At 40.9% G+C, this 24,010-nt stretch overlaps 1 protein-coding gene across 2 annotated transcripts in view; it reads left to right on the forward strand.

Moving 5' to 3' along the window:
• The window catches only part of tanc1b (tetratricopeptide repeat, ankyrin repeat and coiled-coil containing 1b), a 129,328-nt gene that overhangs the window by 42,348 nt on the left and 62,970 nt on the right, over positions 1–24,010 (forward strand). The window contains exon 4 of one of the 2 annotated variants that reach the window (XM_049593992.1): positions 8,783–8,890. In XM_049593992.1, the coding sequence (XP_049449949.1) occupies positions 8,783–8,890 (108 nt within the window). The remainder of the gene's footprint in view (positions 1–8,782; positions 8,891–24,010) is intronic. The other variant, XM_049593993.1, reaches the window with a different exon arrangement.

Consider the following 24,010-nt stretch of genomic DNA (forward strand, 5'->3'; position numbering starts at 1 on the left):
TTCTTCACAAGTTCAAGGCAGCACAGCATGACTAACTGATAGACAAATGGTCAATTTGTGGGTGAAGTATTCCTTTAAAAACATTTCCTAAAAGTTTATACATACCAGCCCTAGTCAGGCTCTGTTAACCAGTTCAATTTGTTACTCAAGTCAAACTGCCCTCATTTATTTAGACATACAGTACATCCATCAATGCATTCTTTCACACATCCATTTGTTCTCCATCCCATCCAGCCATCACTGATGTCTTTGAGGGGGAAGTGGTTTCACAGATTCAGAAAGCATTTTGCGGTTTGGCTTCATTTCCTGACACATTGGATAATCTATCGCAGTTTGGGAGGCTCAGACTTGGTGGTTGTTATTTTCACGAAAACTTCACAGGGGACAACAGAGAAACACTGAGTTAATTAGGAGTGTGACGGATGCCTGAGCCGCAAAGTCCTGGTGGCGTTGAGTGCCACAGCTTTGATCAGCTAAGCCCTAGCTTAACCATGAAACACTGCACCCTGACATGTGTTGAGCAGCACCTAGGCTTTATAGTCTTAATAGTTTACAGGCACCCTGAAGGCCCACAGAGGGATATTTACTGCAAGAATGTGGCCTGAATAGACCTATCTTGCTCCGATACAGTGCAGGTCAAAGATCAGGCATTGAAAAACTTGAACCTCAATCTTAAGTGGGGAGAATATAGTTGATAACACAGTAAATGAGGTTTTCAGGTTTGTTTGTTTTTTTTTTAAAGGTTAGAAACTCTCTGCACTCCACCTCTGTCAGTCTCCTGGGTATCTACACAGTGACCTCCTCTGGTTGTAACAGGCTACTGTGCCATTGGGGGATTTAAAGCATGTGTTATCTTCAAGGTTGCACTGCTTAGTTGAGTTGCATGTGTATAAAGATGACACTTTTGCAGCTGTTAAATTTGCACTTCGGAAACCCCTTCATAATTATACAGCCACAAAACATATACAACCATAATGCATCTCTGAAATATGAGGTGGTGGATAAGGAGGTGATGCTGGTGCTGCCACTGTAGTTACATTAGCAGCGTGACCTTTCTGTAGTCACATGACAAAACTGTTAGCCCCATGCTTTGCCTCCCTGCCAGCCTGCAAGGGATCATAAAACAGCAATTCCTATTAATTTATTGCTGTCATGGGCAGTGTATCATTTTAATTGGTGTATCCGCAATGAGGCCACATGTGGAATGGTCTCCGGTAGGCTGTTGTGTATAATGAAATTAGTTAAGTGGATTTTTCTTTGATGGGGGCTTTGGCTTTCGGGGTTTCAGAGGCTGATACATTTGTGGATCAGCTAAGCAGGTCTGCAAATCACCACCAGAGAGCACAGTTCACTATTCTGCCATGATCTCTCTATCAAGGAATCTGGAAATGCTTTAAGGACTTTTTCCTGTCATCCAGGCAGGGTGGTGACCCTGTTGGTGCTCTTTAATCTGGTAAAATCCTGCCGTGTTTGGATACTTACTGGATACTATACTAGCCAACAGGCCAACCTGAAAAAATTCTCTGCAGCTTGTAACGACCCCACAGATTTTGGCTTGTCAGATCTGGCTGTGTGTTTGAGCCTGTTTACACCTGGTTTTATCATGCGTATTGGGTGATCTGATCACAAACGGACAGCTCTGTGTCTGTCTGTTCACACTTTGTATTAGAATGAGTCTCCAACTGAGTCTTGAATGACCATCTTTGATCAGATCTTACTTCCCTGCTCTGTATGCAAATAAACTCATACATTATTTCCATTTGCAAAGACAGAATGTTTTGTTGTTTGTCATCAGTGTTGTTGTTTAACGGGTGGGAGGTTTGTCATGTTATATGCACACATAACATTCTTCACTATTCATTCATTTAAAATGAGTAAAATCTTATTTAATTGTAAGCATTCAGCATATTGATTCGTGGCCCCTCCTTGCCTTGCTCCGTCTCTTTCTTTGTCGCTCTCTCTCTCTCAAATCACGAGACAAGGGCTTACTGCTGCAGGAGTGTGAGCTCTATGCTGGGGACACTTAGTGAGAGTCCACCTGGCCGCACACACTGTGAAAGGATGAACTGTTAGCATTACACGGCTAACATTACAGAATTGTTAGGTTATCAACAACTTTAACGACAGATTTGTGGCGTTTCGGTGGTGGTGAGTTTTTTGGGACCGTTGAACAATTGCTGTGTTTTCAGCTCGTGCTAACCGGGCAGGTGTTAAACTGATGGTTAAATGGGTGGAGAGTGGCACCAGATGGTCTTTCAGCTCTGTGCCCATGTAACTACACCAGCAGAAAGATGGCAGTTGAGTAGGCAGTCCTTCACTATGGCCCAAAAGACATTAGCGTACACACTGCTGAAAGAATGTGGCCACATGCTGCTCAGGCCACCTCCGAATGTGGTCTGAGCAGTCAGATCTCAAGATGCATTTATGACGCATTTGGTGCATTCTCACATGTACTTAGAGCTGTAAACTTGTGATCCGATCTTCCAGGACATGTTAATACCAGGTGTAAACAGGGCCTGTGTGCCTGTGTGTGTGTGTGTGTGTGTGTGTGTGTGTGTGTGTGTGTGTGTGTGTGTCTGATCAGGTAACTACTTTTCACTTACAGTGGTCTGATGCCATTACCCTTTTTTTTTTTTTTTTTGTTGTTGGCCTGTCTCCTTTTTATCTTTGTTCAGTGGCAGCAGTAGCCCTACTGTTCACCCAGAGCACACTGAATGCCGTGTAGGAGTGGTGGTTAGCTGTTTAAGCCATTGTGCAGTTTTACTGTGTGTTTTTGTTGTGGTTATTAAGTACCATAGCCATTTTGTTTTATGTCTGTGTTCTTTGAAGGGTTTTTTTTGAGCAGGGGTTAAAGCTTTAGAGGGTATTAACACAGCAGACCACATAAAACAACACAGAAAAGTCATTTGGTGGAACACTTGAGGAGTTCTCCATGGATTTGTGTGTTTTCACTAAGCCTCATAGTTAAAGAGCAGTCATTAACAGCGTGTACAAGTTCAAGGACAGTGTCTGCTTACACTTAAACCACCTCTTCTAACAGAGGCTTGTGTCATAGGATTCAAAATGAAATAATTGCTTTTAACTAACTAATTTCTCTGTAGCTTTGCAATTGTCTTGCCAAATCATTGATACGTCAGATTATTACATTATCTTGCATGAATCAGCATTCATCCACTAGCATTCTTCATCTCGCCAGATGAGTGCAATTTATCTTGCAGTTCTGTCAAGAGGATAGTAACTCTCTTCAAAGCCAGTTGTAGCCCCTTTGAGGTGAGCTCTCTCTCCTGAAGTCAACTCTAGGGCATTGACAGTAACCAGACAGCCCTGCGGGAATATTGATGCCTTTCTGTGAGCTGAGCTGTAAAAGACCTTGTGATGCTGCAAGAACCCTTTGAAAGGTTCCTCTGATGAGCACCCAGTGAAAAGTTCTATCTAGTTCTCCACTTCACTGCACTTCGCTACTCTCTGGCTTTGGCTCCTTATCGCATGCAATCCCCTTTTTCATCTGCAGTGGAATCCCAAGTCACCTACTGCCTAAGAGACCAGCATTGCTTCTTCAGTCAGTGTGTAGAATCAGGATGCTCATATGATGTAGTGATGTATCGTACTAGATTTTAAATGGTCGGGTAAAGGAAAAAAAATTGTGGCTTACTTCACATTGCTTGAATTGTTGTTGTTACCTTTTAAAAATGTATGACCATGTCCACAGTGAGACTTGAATTAATACTAGCCTGTGTGACAGCATGTGTGCGATTAGTCATGACTGTTAGACATGTAGTGTTTGAAAAAGTTCACAAGGCTTTTATTGTGCCACAGTTCAGAAATTTCATTAAGCAGGAGAGGACATTGGTGAAATGTCAAGCTGTGAATAGGGAATGAATCACAAATTAGCATTTGTATCTGAAGTTCACAAAGCACCAAAGCCTGTAATACTTTCTCAGCTGTTTTGCAACCATTATGGTGGAAAGGTTAAAAGCTTGGTACATCTATTGACAAGACCAAGTTATGGCTGCACATAATTGTGGCTAAAATGATGATCATGATTATGTTAATCACTGTTGAAATCAGAATTACATATCACGTTATGCTTCATTCCTGGATGCAGTTACGCATTGTACAACATTGTTATAGATGTCTGAGTTGATGCTGGACAAGGACAGGACTTTAGTGGCTAACATTAGCAACGTTATTTCTTGGCCATCATGTATTCGATCGCATGCCTTAAATCCGAAATACTTTCAAACATGGATGATGATCTGTTTCGAGGGACTGGCTCTTTGCCTCCTGCTCCAGACATTTGATTTTTGTTTTTCCCGTCTGCTCCCTGGTCTATATAACTGGTGCGCACAGCAGCATTACAACTGTCCCTAAAGTAATGGCAAAACACCCTGATCACCCCCTGGTGACTGGCCGTTAGTTAAGGAATCAGTGGATAACACACATTTTAAAAATTAGTTTGCAGTTGATCATGGTCATCTTCTGCTGAGCCAAAATCATGATCGAGATAATTATTCATTTAATTACGCAGCCCCAGACCACGTATATTTTATGCTCGCCATACATTAAATAAATAACACATGTAACTGAGTTTGATGTGTAGCACTCAGAATCCCTGTCTCATTTAATAAAATATTTTTCACTTCTGAGTTGAAGAATGACATTTTGGAACATAAAGAGGGCTGTTGTGAGACAGCTTTCATTTCCCTTTTGCCGCACAAAGAGTGCACACTGTCTTATTGAAAAGTTGAAATGTGAAGAAGTCAGAGTCCATCTTGAAGAATGCTGGGAAAACTCCTTGATCACTTCCTATGGTCACAAACAATCCTCTCTTTCACTGGCATTGACTGGACATTGTAAGTTGTTGGTCGTAGGTATTCCACTGTTTGGTATGTGTCTGCATGTGTGCATGTGCCTGCTGAGTGATGGCTCGCTGGTCATGGATTCCTGAATCTCACAGTGAATACTGGGGAGTAAAGAGTCCTCTGCAGTCACAGCTTGCCTGGCTGCAGTTTACCTTAGGGATACTCTCCTCTCTGTTTTCTCTTCTTTAACCAATCTCATCCGTGACCTTTTATTTGCTTGCTTTTCATCCCACATTTACCGTGTATTTGTATATTATTACATTATTGTATTGCATTATTCATATTTACTCTTTGATGGACTGATCTTGTCATCTTTTTTAGGTCCCCTCATACAGTGCATATTGAGTCAGGGTATGTTACAACTGAATAGTGAAGTTCATCATTTGGAATACTGAGACTTAAAGGTCCAGAGTGTAAGATTAAAGGGAATAAATGTGGCAGCAATTAAATGTAACCTAATAAGTATATTTTCTTTAGTGTATGATCACCTGACAAACCAAACAGTCGCGCCAGTTTTTGCATTTTTTGCGTTGGCCATCATGATTAGCAGCCTCTCTGCGACAAGCACCGTCAGAAAAACATGGATTTTTTAAAATGTGAAACTGCCTTATTTAGTGTTTTTGCAAGTTTAAATCACCACGTCTGTTTGTTTTCGAGAGAAAGAGACCTCTGTGGATGATTTACCCCCCAATAAAAACTTCCTGAACACCTTGATTAGGAAGAGAGGTAAGCATGTATGACCAGTTGCTAGGCTAGCAGCGTGTCTCCGACAAGCCAAACAGCATAGGAGAAACACTGGATCTGTAACGTGAAACTGCTATTTCAGTGTTTTTACCGGTTTTAATCACCATGTACATTTGTTTTGGAGAGGAAGAGACCCCTGCGAATAATTCAGCTCCTCGTAAAAACCTCATAAACAGTGAACACCGAAGGAAATCTAACTGGGAAGAGTTTCAGCTGGTTGTAATCTGCAGTTCTTACCACTAGATGCCACCAAATCCCCTTAATGAAGCTATAACATGACAACGGCAACTTTTCTTTTCTTGGTTGGAAGCAGAGAACAGCAGAATAGCTGTAGTGAACATTAAAAATAAAGAGAGCACAAAGCACAGGTGGTACTGAATGTATCAATACTGTTGAAAATGAGTATTGAAATGGGTTCAGATATTCAGAATTGAAATGTATCAACAAATCAATATTTTTGACAACACTTAAATATAACTGTAAATTGCTGTTAATTGTGTACCCATGAGTGTGCATTTGAATAGCTCAACATTCTGTATGTTGCCTCCACACTGTGATAAAAGTGAGAACACATCTCATTTCTGCCTCTCTCTTAGTGTCCTTCAAGGGTCACACATCTGACACTTCCATCTCTGCGACCTTTTCATGCTTGTTATAAACTGCAATTGCTTGTTCGTCAGTGCTTTCATCTAGAAGGGCAGAGCGTTAATGGCACCCTGTTAAATCTTGAGATTAGATTTTGAATGGAAAAGAAACCCCTGTGTGCTTTGTCTGTCATGAGCTCATGACATCAGAGTCTTGCTAAAGGACCTTTTGCCTCTTCCCCGTATTATCAGCCCTCAGATGTGGCCTAAAATTACCCTTGATAGCCAGCCACATGTTTGTTATTTCATGTGTGGATCCTGTGTTCCTCCTGGTACTCTGTGTAAACCGAATCTGAACTTAAGCATATGGTTTAAATTACTCAAACTATGCCCCCTGTTGTTTTTAGATGAAATGCACTCAACAGAATATATTTGGCAGTGCGCTTTGGGCCCAAGATATTTACCTGAACGAAGTGTGTCTCACACACAGCCCTCTCTGTCTCTGCAGTTCCACTTTAATTGGAGCCGTGTGACTCCTGGGTAATGGGTTGTGCCTGACCATCCACAGATGAATGGAAGTTTTCAGGACAGACTCTCTGGCTTTGTCTGCTAAATAACAAGCTGACTTGGATTACTTTTGTAGATGCTTCACTGGATCAGACCCCTCCAGTCATAGACCTCATATATGTACACAAATCAACTAGTCTCTAACACCTCACTCGTTGGAAATCCATTATTTAGATTATAGTGCATTTAAATAACACCAATCAATACCTTTTAAAACTATTTTTCACCACACACTATGACTACTGCTTCCTGCTCCTCTGACAGATGACTACATTTGGCTTTGGGCTTTTACTTTGAGCCCTTTGACTGGCTTTATATCATCACTTCTGCTAACGAGCAAGAGAACACCCAGCTTGCAGAGGCTCTTTCTGGGTATCAAAAGCACCATTCCTCACTATGCATTTCAAGTAGCGTATCCATAGGTGGCACTGTGCATCAAGCTGACTTTGACTCTCATGCTTGGTTTGTTGCAATGACACTTCCAGATCATTTCCTCTCAGATGGCTGCTGCTGTAACTCCCCTCATTCCCCCTCACCTCCACTTTCAGTATCTGCAGCCAAGATCACAGCTGTGGTCTAAGAAATTGTTCCATCTGACTCAGAGGATTTTTTTTTTTTTTTTTTTTTTTTTTTTTTGTGGAGGGGGGAGGGACTGGTTATCAAATGTTGTAATAGGAAATGGTTATCTGTGCTCTCCCATCTAATCTTTATGTTATGACTGGGGTTACACATACAGTCATCTGATAACTGGAGTCTGGAGGAGGAGGAGGAGGAGGTTTGGATAGAGTTACAGTAGGTCAAGGTTGGAGCAGCATGGAGGAGTGGCGCAAGGGGAGACATGCTGTTGCTATTCTGTGTGGATTTATGATTTATGGATCTAAATGATAGTCACCTCCTGTTTTCATATTATTTCCTGAAGTTACATTTTTGCTTTTGTGTCTGGACTCTGGAACATATTTCTGTTTTACACAAGAAATCGTGGGATAGAAGCAGAGGGAAGTGTGCACAACTATGTGCTCTGGAGATGTTTGTTTCATGGCTTAGTATTTAGTCTAGTGTCTTTTGCTGGATCTCCTGCATGTATAAACAATTATACAGCCACCCTTTGGAAAGATTAGTAGGCCTTTGCTTCTACCCAAAGAAAGACCCTATTTTTTGTCCATTTAGTGCAGATTAAAAGGCAGCATTTCACAGGACACGGGCAACTCGTTTTGCACACACAAAGATGAAAATGGTGCAAAAGGAGCTGTGTCTCTAGCAGGGTGAGTATCTCAGTGGTTTATCTTGAAGTTCGGCACAGTGAGCAAGCATTCTGCGTGGAGCTGAGGGATTTTCTAATTCTGTCATGGTGAGAGCAGAGGGAACAGAGCAGCCAGCTAACCTCGACTCCTCGCTAAAGACAAAGGCAGTCTTCAGAGGACTGTGCTGCTGTCCCAGATACATCATCTGACTTACAGTACAGCAGGACACAGGGACCCTTATCTATCCATATGTATCTTTGCAGCAATAACAGGGTATACTTCCAAGGGACTGCTCACAGATCAACAAGCCGAAAAAACTCTTTGTCTACATTGCTGATCCCCAGCAGTGCATGTGTGTTTGGACACTCATTTTTAAAGTTCACTAAGGGGCTAATTGTTGTGGTTTCCTGCTGTAGTTTACATTCCCAGAACTGGCTAGCAGCGTTTTACTGGGAGTCTCCAACCATGCAGACAATATTCTGGGTTGTCAGACAGACCAGAGCTGCTATCAGCGCAGGGAGCTGTCTGAGAGAGTGTGTGTGAGTGTGTATGTGTGTGTGAATGAGTTTATGTGAGCTACGGAGTGCAGCCAAGCCTGTCCAACTAAGACACCACCGCTTCTCATCTCTAGTCCCATCTGGAACACGTTAATTCAGCGAGAACTCTCTCTCTCTCTCTCTTTCTGTTTCTCTCATTCTCTCCTCTTTTGCATTTCTTTTCCCCTCTCTCTCTCTCTCTGACTCTCTCTCTCCCTCATTCTCGCTGTATCTTCGGTTCGTGCTAGCAGGTCCAATCAGGAAGCCCAAATATGTGGAGAGTCCTCGCGTTCCCTCTGATGCCATCGTTTCAGCTCTGAGGAAGGTGGCCGATAACAAGGAGTCCTCACACAATGGTGAGTTTTGCTTTTTCTTCACTTGTATACATGTCTGCTTGTGTTTTTGGAGGCACTGGAAACGGTCCAACTTGAACTGGCTTGAGAATGAGCAACGTATATGTTGTCAGCTGGATTTCACAACTTCGCCCTCATACTGTGATCAGTCTTCATAGCTGAATGTTTTGTGTGATATAGAGTATCATTGTGGTGTCCATGGGGTCAGGGATAGGTCTCTGTAATTTAAGGGTAGCATCAGTGTCTGCAGGAGTCCATGTAAATACCAGTGCATTTTAGCCGTGTTCCTTCATGTAGCCTCTTATACAAACACACAATAGTGCCGTGTTTATTTTAAAGTGTGTGTTTAGATTACAGAGGAGTCAGTTTTCCTCTGTGCAGGGACACATTGTCTGTGCAGAGCACTGGATTCGTTTCATGGAAATGTAACAAGGACAAGACCTTAAATTTCACAGTAATCGCACATGTTAGTGTGTTCTTGTGTTTCCACATTTCTGTGAGGTGTGCCTTTAGTGTTATTCTCTCCTGTATAGGGCGTTGTGTGTTTGTGTGTGTAGGGGTAATGTTCCACTAAGTGCTCTGTTTTGGTTTCCAGCAGAGCAGGGCGGGCTCAAATTCCTCTCATTGGGTTAAGTAGAGTTGTAGGATGCGTTATCTTTAGCAAAGGGCAACACAGAAAGTGGTGCCCTCTGATTGTGCATGGCTCACATACGCAGACAGTAGTAACCCAGCGCAGCCCAGTCACTGTTGACTGTTACATACCAAGGCACGAGGGTGTGTCTGACATTCAGCTGGCACAGAGCAGTGTTTCGGCTCAGAGCGGGCTACCGGCAGATAGCGGACGCCAGATAAATGTTATCTCATGACAGCTGGTGCGCTGGCACTGTTATTCAGAGCTGATGTCATGAGCTGTATACAAAAAAGTTTTGAGAAGCCTTGATTGGATTTTTTGAATAAGAATTTAAGGGGAGTATCTGTGTTGTGTTTGTCATGGTGCATCTTTGTGAGTATTTCTACTGCAAATTGCACACACACCTTCTCACCTTCACTTGACTCTTCCCCATAAATTCTCCCCCTTTCTAGACCTGAGACGCCAGATTGAAGAGCATGTACATAAACGTTCACATTCACATTCTGGTGCTTTCTTAGAAACAGTCTTCACTATGCTTACCCTCTTCCCTCTTGCCTCCCAACACAGAGAAAAGACAAAATAATGCTCAAGGTGAGAGTACTTGATGTTAACAAAACTGCTTATGTTTACTTAAGGTGGTTGTGGTTGTTTTAACCTTGTGTACTTAGTTCTGCGTCTTCTCTAATTTCATTCTAAGCTAAAATGACTGTTCAGGCGATATAACAGGCCTAGCTATCTCACAAGTGTGTGACAGACCTACTGACTAAGCCTTCCAGAGAATATTTTGCTACCACAAAATGTAGAGAACCATCCAACTGCTTCATTCTCAAACACAGAGTAAAAAAATGAGCAAAGATCATACATTGAATTCTGCATTATGTTATTCTTCTGGTCTGCTCAAAAGAGCTACAGATCTGGTTAATTTATGACAAATAATAAATTATATTGCAGTCTCCAGGACAGTTGCACCCAGTCTAATATAATACATTTTTATTGCTCATTGCATTGTTGGAACAGCAGCAAACGTGAGGCTCTCTTTGAGCAGCTCCAGGCATTTTAGACATTTGAGTTTATTTTGTAGCTTTGGTAATGACTTGTACATGCTCTCAAATATTGACTCAGCTTTTACAGAACTGAAGAAATAACCAACCTGTTTTTAAGGTCAAGCAGCTCCTTACTTGTTATTGCTGCCATGTTGAGTTATTCAATAAATGTAAGCAGCTAAGCCAGGAGGAACCATCTCCCTTCCTCTTCCCACAGCCATAGTTACAGGTAAAAGAAGTTTACTGCTGAAAAAAGAGCCAACTTACTCCGCTAATTATGTACAATTAGGTGCTGTATAAATTCTAGACTAATGATGGCTAATTGTGATAGCCCAGCCCAGCTGTTGTACGATGAGGCCCCATGCATAGCTGACGGGCTTTTGAGCACAGCTACTCATGCCATGACTCTCTGTTTCTCTCTCATGTGCGTTCATTCACACATATAGGATTTGCATTTTATTTGAAGTTGCACCATGCAGTTAGATCTAGTGTCTGTGTCTGCCTCAGGCCTGTTACATCAACTGGATTAATTTGTGTTAATGTGCGTCACACGTTGCATGTGACAAGGGCGTATCCAGTGTTCTTTTGTCACTAATGAGAGCATGTTTCAGCCTGTGTTGTCCCCAACTTCAGATGTAGTAAACTACACTGGCCTTTTTTGCTAACTGCTGAGACAGGACAAGAGGGTTTTTTGACATTGCAGCCTTTGTAACAAGGTTAGCGTCAGCATGGAATGTTGATACAGTGCTGGAAGAATCTGTGTCGGAAAATCCATTGGAAGTTCTGCAGCGTGAGCACTGTGTGACATTTAGGCCCTCAATAAAGTGAGTTCTTGGGACTTGTAAAGTGGCTTTTTGTTGGGTGTTGTGGTGGGATGCATCTCTTGGATGTCCAAAAACCATCCCTTATTTCAGTAGTCGCATCTTATAACTGAGGCTTTTTGTGATATTTTAGGCGGCGCATACGCTTACTTGTCTGGGATGGTGCATATCATTTTACATATTTTTAGGCTGTATCATTTTTTGTGTGTTTTATTTTGGCCATCCTCATATATGATCAAAGCTTGCATATGGAGTTTCCATACATTTGTTTGTTCTTTTGGGTTGGACTGTCTGCTTTCCGGAGCTCTCTGTTGTGGATAAGCAGGATGGGCTATAGGCTAAGATAGGAAACGTGTGTTTGACCTATAGTGGGGTCATTTTACATAGCTCTTTGAGGAAGGATAGAGTTTCCTCCACGTGTGTTTTTACTGTGTGTCCGCAAGTACATTTATGTTTGTTTATGTATATGTGTCTTTGCGTGCATGAGTGCATTTGCAACAGGCGGCCAACAGTCCGCTTGTCAAAATTGTTTCAGCTGTGGTCTCAGAGCTCTGTCTCTGTCAATCAAGACTGAACCTCAGGTCCTGTCCTCTCCTACAATATGTCTCTCTCATACCCCCCATGTTACAACTCCAGCGAGAACCAGGCCCCAGCACTTCGCACCTGTTTCTTCAAGTGCTGATTATCTTGTCATTGCAGAAATTAGGACCCAACTTCTATTGTTAAGTATTCTGTGAATTGAAGACACTCAAAACATCTGACAGTGGTACTGCTTTCACTTCTGTAATGCAGCTGTTCTGGTAGTGATCTGACCATGTCCTGTACAGTGTGTACTGCCCATTTGTTAACACCTTTCGGAGACCATGTCATCCCTTGTGTCATTCATGGAACTGTTACTGTTAATTGTAAAGGTTCGTTATGTTACTTTTTCCATGCATTAATTGTTCTTTATTGCCAATTGGCAAATGGGTTGTTATGTAAATTAAAAACTAAGACCTTCCTTGACTTCCTCAGTTACGTTTAACAGCCGGCGGACTGATTTTAATGTAGAGGACTCGGACAAGTTTTGCTGGAAAATGTGACATAAATGCGTGTTCTTGAGTGCCTTGCCTCTCTTCAGCTCCCTTACAGTGTCAACAGTGTGCAATACTACCTAGTGTTAGCGTAAAAATGGAGCCTGCTAACCCCAACAAATGACGTGCATCCACCACAAGACAGAATCCACACATGCTATGTTTCTGTTATATATGTTTTGCAGCAGTAATCCTAAAATGGACCTTTAGTCAGGGTTATAGCAACTCGAATTCAGCCAATGCTAGCTGGTCTGTCCAGTATGTCTAATATTAGGAAGCAACCACTGCCATGCAGCAAAGATAAGTTACAGCTCTCCAGCTCTCTCTGCTTGCTCACGAATGTAAATGCTATGTTAGGTGACTAGTTTGCCAAATTATGGCACCAGCTAAGGAAGCTAAATATGATTGTTATTTCTCACAGCCACAGCTGGCATCCTGGTAGGAATGATTTACAAAGGTAGGAAACCGTGGTGCCTCTGGTGACTTCTTTTTACAGTATTTTTGAATGGGCCGTTCATAAGATGATGCAGATAATGTCCAATTATTCTTGATGTCTTGTAATAATACTGAATTTGGAAACGGAGACAGAAGGATGTGAGAAAAACTTTCCACTAAAGAAGAAGAATAGATGTGCTGCTTCAGTCACACATAAAGCAGTTTTACAAACTGGCTGTATTTTCCACTATTTATAAAGACTCAAGCCCAATTCTATAATCAAGACTCATTGTTACCAGTTTATAGAACTAATGATGATATAGGCAAGCAGTGACTTTGTGGCAGCAGAGATGAATGGGCTGTGATTTCTTTTTGGATGTAGCAGAGTGAGTCATATCCCTCTCTCTCTTCATGGCATATTGGTTTCATTGTTGATTTCCTTTTTTAATCAGCTGCTAGGGGCTGAAACTTTGTTGTTTATCTGTTTTTTTTTATTTAATAATGAAGCTTCATTAATCTGTATCTGCTCATCTCTTGAGGATCCTTACAGCACAGCCGCTGTGCCCTGCAGGGGTGATTCGCTGCATGAAGAGGCTTTAGCTCTGTTGGTCAAATGGTTAATGAAATGCCATCTGTATCTACTGTTAGAGCAACAATAATAACAGCCAGACTCAAGCTGAGATGTCAGTCACAACTGTGATTACTATCCCCTTGCCTTCTACACCCTCCGCACCTCATTTTACTTGGAGATACTTTATTATCAACAGTCTCACCTCAGTATGATGTAATGTCCCAATTGCATGCTCCATCTGTGCTTGCAGCAAAGGACATTTGTGGTTCCAACAGTGGAATATGCAATAAGAGCGCTCAACATGCTTCAGGGGGGCACGTCACCTCGTACCTCTGAACTCAAATGGGGAAGCAGGATGCATGTTCTCATCGAGGGTTCATTAAACAGGCTCCACTGTTGTGGTAATGAAACTCCAGCTGCTAATGAGCACCGGCTGGATTGTTTTCTCGGCAGGGAGAGAGCCTAGACAGCTCTGTGGAGCCAGTTTGTTGGTGGCGTTCCCCTCCTCCTCCATCCTTCTTCTGCTCCTCCTCCTTCCGTCTTCATTCTTCTATCCCTGCACCAAGCGGCTGCTATTTCACACCTGCTCATAAACTTCCTCAGGCAGCAGATAATAATGTTGTTTTCTTTCTGCTTCCATTTGCTGTACAGTTACTGGAATAACAAAAAGTGGTTCCAGCTACATCCCTGTTTTTTTTTTTGTTTTTTTTTTTTTCTCCATATTGGGGTAGTTTAAGATATAGAGGAGTAATCAGATACTGCACATAGCTAATTTTCATTGCGAAAATTACCTCATAACTTCCGATATAGACAACAACAGACCAAGTGTTGTCCATGGCACATAGAAAGCCTAGCTATTGCTCAACTGTTCATTAACTGAGTTTTCATAGTCACACACAGGCTTCCAATTAGGAATGTATTAGTGTAATGGGCTGTTGTCCGTCAGATTAGTCAAAGATACTGCAGAGTTTATGAAATAAAAACAGAAAGGGCTTGCTTGAATTTATTACAAATTACATTTCCTTGCGCATGAGAAATGATGATTGAATGTGAATTTCTGTATACATGTTTTGCTGTGGGATGACCGCACAAAATATGTTTTAATCCAGTGACCGTGCACAGAATTTATTTTAACTCACATTAGAGCCTTTTTAGCTATTATAACAAATCTGTCGTCACTATAGTTTTGGCTGGCAACATAATCTTTGGGATTCTTGTGCTGTATTCACACTATAGGTGACACAGCAACAGGCTACAAGTCATTTTCAGAGGATTGTTGCAGAGGTCTAGAGAGCTTACTTGTAATGGTGTCTGTTCCAGTGACACATTACTGGACCATAAATACATTATTGGAATTTGATTATTGAAGAAATCTTGATATGTACAAAATTCAGCTCCCTACTAGACAAACTGTGTTATGGTGACACTGAATTATCTCAAGGTCAAGGTTAACTTTGTCATCCTGAGTAGGGAAATTCAGGTGGACTAGGTGCAGAAGTACAAAAAACAGATATAGGTTCTAATATATAATCTCCCATATCTTTGTGAGGGAGTTAGAGAGAAAAGAGAATCCACACTCATGCCCATAGATACAGTGTGTCTACAGTACAGTATGTCTACAGTATACGTTTGAGTGGCTACATGTGTGTGACTAACCTGCTGTGCCCCAGGTGAAAGGGCCAATGAGCATTAACATGAAACAAGAGCAGAGCTAATCTCTTAACACTGCGAGGGAAACCAGCAGGTCTGGCTTGTATTCAGCCCACTGTCAGGTTATCTCAGGAGACAGGTAGACCATTTGCAGTCAAAAGTGCTCCACTGCTGATAGCATTTTAAATCCAGAAACCATAGCAGCCCTCTTTTCATGCTTTCCTTTTCAGGAATGCGTGACAGCTTGAGCAACTGATAAACTCCACACTGACCTCTGTCTTTGTGTGTTGACTCTTTCTTTCTCTCTCTTATTTGGTGTGGACTGGAAAGTCCTTTGCCCATTAGCCTATATGATGAAGTTATCAATTAAACATGAGATACACCAATGTGGTTCTTGACCCCAGGTTGACATCTGTTTCACTATGTATCTTGGACAGAGGAAACTGTGAAACAGAAAACATAACCCAGGGACACATCTGCTATAATAGGATATAAAAGGATGGTTGTGTGAATTATGATTTACACTATTATGTGAGCTCAGTTTTCTCAAGTGTACAAGGACAGCAGTTTAAAAGCATGTCATCTTATTATATGGTGGTAGTTGAAGTTATTGTGGGGTACCACAAGGCTACTGTCCGAATTATGTTGATACTACTGAGTATCATATTAAATCAATCTGTGCCAAATTACTGTGCCTGAGACTGCATTTAGGTGAGAACAATGGGTTCAGACAGAAGGCGGAAGCACCATGAAGCGCCCCAAAACTGGGAGGCTGCCCACAGAACTCTGTGGCTGGCTTTCTTGCTTTGGGGTGCTTTGTGGCTAAGACAATGGAGCTCAATGGAGCTTACAGGTTCAGAACGGAGGTAGAAGTGCCCAGGAGCTGGGAAGCCGGCCACAGAGCTCTGTCAGCTTCAGCTGAAGATATTGCTGCACAGCAATAGTTTTGACATCTTGCTTTTTTTCTTTTTTGTTTTATTTTAGAAATAATGTAGCATCACTGCTGTTTGTGATTGTTTTTTATAAATACGTATTTATTCCATGTATTTCAGTTATGCCTAAATAGAGCGTGAGAGAGATTAGCAGACACACATGGACCTACACACATACACACAAAAGCACGCAGACACAGATGTAATGAATAGAAAAGAGCAGAGGAACAGAATTACTTGACTGTACTTCTGTTAATACAGAAAAGGAAAAGTACCAAGAGAAGGTACCGTTGAGTATCGAATTCCAAATACCGAAACTAGTATCAATACGGTTCAAATGTAAAAGGTATCCAATCCGAGTTATCGTTCCTTGTCTGTATTTACAGGAAGAGACACATACTACTTCCAACAAAAAAAAGCCCAAATTCTGTTACATAGACGATCCTTGTTTTGTCCTTGTCCTTGTAATGACTTGTAAAGCTATCTGGTAAACGGCACCTATGGTAGTATTGTCATCAGTGACAGTGGTGAGACTAGCCAAACAGTTACATCAGCAGGAGTGATTACATCGATATCTGCAGTGTCAAATTGAAGGCAATGGCTGCTTAATAAAGGTTTTGATGCGTTCAAATCAGTGTAGGAGCAGTGGTGGGCTGAGGGTCAGGGGATAGATCCTGTGACTCAATGGTTGCCAATTGGATGCGCAACCAGGTTGAAGAAATCTAGCCGGAAAGTGAAAGAGCAGCATGTGTCCCTCCCTCAGTGTCACAGCTTAGACACCCTGTAAGACACTTCAGATAAGACTGTCCAACAGATGAGACTAAGGTCGTTTTGAGCAGCTTTTAGGAATAAAGGTAAAACAGTAATTATAGATATCAGTATTTACTTTACATGAGCCAGGTCTATCTTTTTTCCGCCTGTCATTTATATGACTTTAAGGCATTTGGCTGTCATGGCTGTCAACAGACAGTGAAATGGTAAGGGGTGATGAATAGGTGATGATGACATTTCTAAAAGAAACTGGTCCCATGGTTAGTCATTTAGTTGTACTAGACTAGACAATTGCCCTGTTGTGTCATGTGGATAAACAGAACAAATAGTGAGTCACACTGTCCAAATCCATTCACAAGCAGTTGACAAGCTAAATCCAAAATATTGTAATTCATAAACCCACAGTACATCCATAAGCTTAACTCAGATTTCTCCCCGTACTTTACATGCTTTGTTTTTATTCATAAATGCACAAACAGAGAACACTGTGGAAAATTTGTGTGCGAGGCGAAGGTTTTGTGTCTGGCAGTGGGTGCAGTTGCAGTGGATCTGATTTGTGTTGTTGGTACAGTATATTGATTTGCAGAGGGACCACTGGCTTAAGATATTGTTATTGACGTGCCCCAGCACAGTTCCAGAGCTGCTGATTGGTCCTCAGAGTCAGGTGGGTTTAAGTGGTTTTGAAGAACCAGTGATAAACATAAAACTGTGAGGCAGCACTCAATCAACAAGTTGGACTCGTTTCTACATGGTATTACACTAAAGCCAGAGCAGGTACAAATACAGCTGTCATGCATTCATTTCAGTGAGCTAAAGGTTTCAACAATGTTGCACATATTTTTCTCTTCTTCTTCTACATTGCTCCATCTTATGTTTTTCCTCAACAACAATTTGAGGCCATAAAAATCTCTGAAAGAATGTTAAGAGTCTCACAATGTGTGATTCTACATCGTGTTTACTGTCTAGTCTTCACAGATCCATAATGTTGATGCTTTCATGCCACGCTATGCCTTTGACATACTCTCCCAATAAAAAACAACCTGTCACTGTCCGCTAATGTACAGTAGCCATAAATGTTTGATGTGTAAGGTGCCCCCTTTAAAAACCTGGGACCAGTTCCCATTATCTGTAACTGTCTACTAAAAGTTGATGAAGCATGCAATGTGTTGCTTCAAATTACTATTGACCCACAACCAGCACTGGATTTAACAAGCTTATGTTAATTCTCAACGTGAATCTCGGTTTTAGTACCCTGTCACCTTATGATGTAACATCAAATTGATTTAGATTAGAGTAGCTCATGAGTTCTTAACCCTTGATGACAGAAAATCTAAAAAAAGATGCCAAAGTAGGGCAATGCAAGAGAAGCACAGCACTGAATGATTAAAGTTAAAAGCATTGTCAAAGCCAAACCCCCAAAAAGTTGTAGCAACGTTACATTTGTTGTAATGGAAAAGCAAATACTATAGCAAGCTAACTAAGTTAATCACCGGCAACTACCCACGCAGTGGAAACAGACCAACTTGTCGTCACTCTTTATCCACATCCTCTCTTCCAGTGCTTGGCGGTAAAAGTGAAAGCCAAGCCTAGATTTACTCTCATATTAGAACTAGCCTTTTTGTTTGGCATTTCGCCTTGCTACATTTGCTGGGGGTGTTAGATGTTTAGTAGGGATGCACGATAATATCGGCACGTCAACGGTATCGGCCAAATTTGCTTTAAAATGAAGTATATTAATTGGCCAACATGCTGCTAACATTGGTATCGGCCAGTGTCAGCTTTAAAATGAACTATCAGGATCGGCCAACATGCTTTGCCTGAAGTCGCACAATGAATAAATATTACATAAATTGAAAAGTATTGTATTTCATGTCTCCATCTGCTGGTGGACCACCACAATAAGAGTATGCTTGCATAATATGATGTTAATCTACTACAGAAGACACTTGATAGTAAGTAAAATTAGGTAGGGAAAAAAGTGGATATATATTGATATTAGTATTGGTTATCAGTCAAATGAGTTGTTACATATCGGCATATTGGATATTGGCAAAAAATCCAATATTGTGCATCCCTAATGTTTAGTGCTTACAGCCTGGCACCTGGTCACTACCTTTTAAATAAAGCCCTGACCTCACTTGTGAGCTGTTGTTGGCTGGGGGCTGCACATTCATAAATGATGAACATAGCAAAACAAGAGGAAAATACAGGCAGAGGCATAGTATACCTTTTAAGATTTGTGCATGTTGAGGTGGGTGTGAAATGACAGTTGAATTATTATAGCACTCTGCAAAGACTTAACAAGATGTGTGCTATAATCCAGTGACCCTGAATCTATAAAATTGCTGTTGGCATTCGGGCCTCAGCATTGTTTTTGCACCAGCGGTCTTAAAAGGTTCCTCTCAAGCATTTACATGAGCAGGGTGACATTCCCTATAAAGAAGTGATTCAATGTATGGTCTTTTTTACTGCACAGTATTCACAGTGGAGAAAAAAATCCAAGCATAGAAGCATGTGTATTAGTCAGCATTCAGTGCTACATAGACAGAAGCTTCAATTTAGTCAGTGTGAAAACCTTTAGGCCTATTTGATTATTGCTGTTTTTTTCCAGGACAGTATTTCAATTTCTCAATATTAAAGGCAAGTGCTTTTCTTAGAGGAGGTGCAACAGGCCTAAGGTATACTGACATCAGAAACCATGGCAACCCAGTGAGCAGATGAGTCAAAGGGTTAACATAAATGTGCAGTCTTAACTCAGAGATATGTGCTTGTGTGACATTACCTACAATTAGAGTATCTTGTCTAACACATTTTCTTCTTGCTGAAGGACGTAGGCACATGACCAACATGTGCCAAGCCATAATGGCTCTGTTTTGTACAGAATTCTTTGATGAATTGCTGGCATGGGTTATTCTTACTTTACAAAATTGCTCTTGCAGTTGTAGTAGACCAGCTGTGTGCATTTTGATCATGACCAGCATAAGTTTTCAAGGATATTCAAGAACCTTTGGTGTCCTTAAATTAGTGGTGAATTAGTTCTCGCCACTTCTGCAATCTGCTTGATTAGACATGCTTTGTCTTTCCATAAAAAAAACCCCAGCTACTTTCCAAAGAGAAGACAGCTAATGCAGATGTTGAAACTGGTAGTATTAGGATCACTGCAGAAGGAAGCTTACAGGAACACTGATCTATTGTTTTTGTTGTTTTATTCAGAGGGAGAAGTAGTGTGCAGGGTGCTGCAGAGTGAGCTGTAGGGTGGACCGTATTTTCAGCTGATACTGTTTTTGACCACAGCAGCGCCTCGTGTGTGGCAATACAGTAGGCCTTTCTAAGTTAAAGATTTTATCTGCATTCATGTGATTTTGGCTAACCATTCACGCTAGTCAGTGCTCAAATGATTCTTGATAATAAAAGCTCCTGTTATGAAAGCAGATGTTCTTGCTACAGCAAAGCAGAGTGATATGACTTACAGCTTGAAAATATGCTGTGCCAGTGAAATCATTGTACTGAATAGGGCAAAGTAAAATCCAAGATGTGATATTATGACTTTCTTTTTACACCTCCGTCATATTGCCCTTACTGCTGCCACTGGTGCCTGGTTTGACATTGCATACTTTCCTTACCAGACCGTTGACCTATAATGTTCCTTCATTATTGTTGCAGTATAACTTCCTCTGACAAGTGGAAGCACTGGGAGCAGTGCTACAGAGAAGAACTCCTTATGGACAACTAGCAAGACCACCAAATCAGTGGAGGAACAGATTTCCTACTGTGTATACTACTGTATATAATTATATATACATTATTTAGGAGGGTACTAGTCCTCTCAACAGTCATGAGGGGGAGTTGGGTGTCAGGACTTGAGGTTCATGTTGGCTTTGATTTCTGTGCACCAGCTCTACAACCATCATTCTTCCAGGGTTTCCCACACATTTATTTATTTATTTGTGGCAGCCCGCCAGGATATCAGTATTTTCAGCCACATATAGGTTCTCTATTTTTGGAGCTGGACCGTTCATTAGGAGCACTGTTGAAATATATATACCGTTCTGTTATTCGGAGCACCACACTCTCGGAGCGCAGCACCTACTCTGCGGACAGACAGACAGAACCGCAGAATGCCATGCACAGTAAAAGTGAAACTTAACCTTTCATTAATTCATGTAGAAATTGAAAACTTTCTTATAACAACAGTGCTCTTATTTTAGTGTTGTGCATTATTTTTCCAAGCTACTTTAAATTAAACCAGCTGTGTTGCCATGGAAACCATGCACCCTGCAGTCCAGTGCTTGGTCTAAAAGTTTGCTTTTACTTGCTTTTGCAGCAGCTGCTTCTCTAATCCAACTGACCTGATATGATCAGCTCTGATTGATTCAACCACAAACTAATTGACTCAGTTTCTCCACTGGGCATCTCAAACTCAACAAACTGCAGCTGAGGAAAAAAATAGTCATGAAGCAAAAACTGTCTATTTCATCCCCTTAAATCACACAAATCTACATTACTGATTATAGAAGATAATAGAAGTAACATGAATATCACACATTGTTGTAGCTTATTTAGATCACATTCACAGTACTCTACTGGGTTAAGAACCTCTTACCGAGATAGGAATTTAATTATTCCAAGGACTGCACATTGAGAGTTTCTGTCCCCTCATTTCACTACCACACATATCATTTATGTTTTGACTGTGAAATATATAAATACTAGGAAACAAAAATGCCTCAGAGGGAGAGCTGAAGAAGATCACGCAGCTCCAATACCTCCAATCTGACAAGATCTAATTGAGTCTCCCCCAAATTCTACAAGGACCTGCATTAATTACATTTAGAACACAGCAGTAGCCAAACATGCTGTACCAAATTACAGAACACAGCAATTACAGATATAAACAGAAAGCACAAAGCAATTTCAGAAGGAAAACACAAACATGGATTCTGGGATGTTTCACAGTAGAATATGTAGAGACGATAGACCGACATGGCTGCCTTCGGGATCCAGAATTGATGAGTTAGGCCAAATATAGGCTAATTGTCCAATATTATAAGTGTTTAAGTGTATTTATTTCAATTCAATTTACATTTAGTTTTTTTTTTCTGCCAACCAAAGAGGACGTGACAACTTCATTGTACATGTTGTGCTTAATTTCTGTCTGCGTTTTTTTCTGTCTGCATTGGACCTCCAGATGGCACTTGTATGTTTAGCAATCCTTATTTTAAGATTTCTAGTTGAAGCCCATTTAAGTGTATACATTTTAAATATATAAAATATTAAACTTCTTATATGTATAGTATTATTATATATTATGTACAGTAAAATGACAGACACATCTCATATTAGGAGTTAATGTGTAAACTTACTGAAGTGTTATGGGGTGGGTGGAGACACTTTCATGTAGTGGCGTCTAGTAGGATGCTCTATAGGGACAAAGCGCAACGCTTCATACTCTGAAAACCAGGCCCGCCAGAAGAAAACCTGCCGCAACAATATGCAACCAAGGGCTAAAATGCTTACAAAATGCTTATCCCACTGAATGGCCAAAAGGAAAATATGTCAGTACTCACAACTGTTTGATCATTATTTAACCTAATCAAGATTAAAACCAGGCATTACATAACTTATATAGCTTCAACCTCTACAGTTTGTCACACCAACTTAGCAAAATGCTTGATGCATGTAGGCAGACTGAATGGTAGAAACCCAAAGTTTTCCCATATCTTCTGCTGGTGCCTCCTGCCTTATTGCTTAAAAGCTCTTTGTTTTTGGTTCAGCAGCTTGTAAAAGTGTAGTTATGGATTGTTTACCCTATTGTTAGTGCATCCCATCACAAAGCAGCTTTTAGGCATTTTTATGTTGTTTGCTAGCAGATATAAATGACAAGGAGGCACCTTCACGCAATACAAAGTCAAGTACAGTGATGAATTGTTTTCCCATCTGGTGGGGGGCGGGACTTAAATGCACTCTGTCTCTATACTTTCAGATTTCAGGACTACAGTGCTTGTGCTTAAAATAAGATACAGGCATAGGAGACCAGTCTTTTTTGTGCATTCTCTGCTCTCTTCAAAGTGGGAGTAAGTAAGCCCAGTGACTTGCACCATGAAGCCAATCAAACATGTAAAGAGAAACACGTTAAAGGGCAGGAACATGGCCTATTTTGTGATGGAGTACACGGCGACTCATGGAGGGATGGAGAGTAGCCTTTTTGATGGTTTCTCTGTATTCACAATAAAGGAGAACACATAATCTGTATATGGGCATTTCCATGCCAAAGATGTAAATGTGTGTGTGTATCTGGTGGCTTTGATTTTGACTTCACTGGGGCTTGGCAGTACATCGCGCCATTGGACTTGTTTGTATTTAATCAGATTGACTGCCAACATTATTAATAACTGTGGAAGAAAGAGGGTAAAGGAGAAAATGAAGGAGAGGGGAGGGAAAGGTGCTGACAGAGAGCTGTATAATAAGCTTTTGTACCTTGGACATCTGCCCCCCCTCCTCTCTTTTTCTCAGTCTCTCCTTCTGTCTGTCTGTCTATCTGTCAGAATCAGTGGGAATGTGGTGAATATTCCTTCAGGGGACAAGACACCCCAGGTGAATAGGGTACAGTTCTTAACTATAGATGCCAATTTGTTTGAAGAGAGATATTCGCACATCCAACTGTCTCAGATGCAGGTTCGTTGGAAAATATCACTTAAAATACCACACCATGAAACTTCCACAGTAGACTTCTGACAGTAACACATACATTTTTTAATTTACAAGTTTTTTGAGATTCTATGTTTAAATATGCAAATGGTGCATTGTCAAGTTAAATATGCCAGCAATATTTCCAGCACAAAAATTTAAATACTGGGTAAAGCCAGGTTTTAAATTCTTGTTTCACTTTGTTGTCTATATTAAAGTCAAAGGTTTTTACTGGGGAGATTTTGGATTTCTCTTTTTATCACTCCATAAATCAAAAAATACTGTCAACAGTGATAAAAAAGATACATTTTTGCCTTGTTTTTAGGAATAAAATGTTCTATAAATCAGGCTATGATATATGATTTATGAACAAACCCCTCTGTAAAACCTAATAGATATAACCATAAAACTTTTCAAGTTGAGGCATTATTAAATTCAGTATGCACTTCTTGCATACATTTCCAGAACAGAAATCTGAACTAGAATTAGCACCTGAATGTTTACTTTGG

This window comes from Epinephelus fuscoguttatus, linkage group LG13 (assembly GCF_011397635.1).
Source record: "Epinephelus fuscoguttatus linkage group LG13, E.fuscoguttatus.final_Chr_v1".
NCBI classification, from domain to species: Eukaryota; Metazoa; Chordata; class Actinopteri; order Perciformes; family Serranidae; genus Epinephelus; species Epinephelus fuscoguttatus.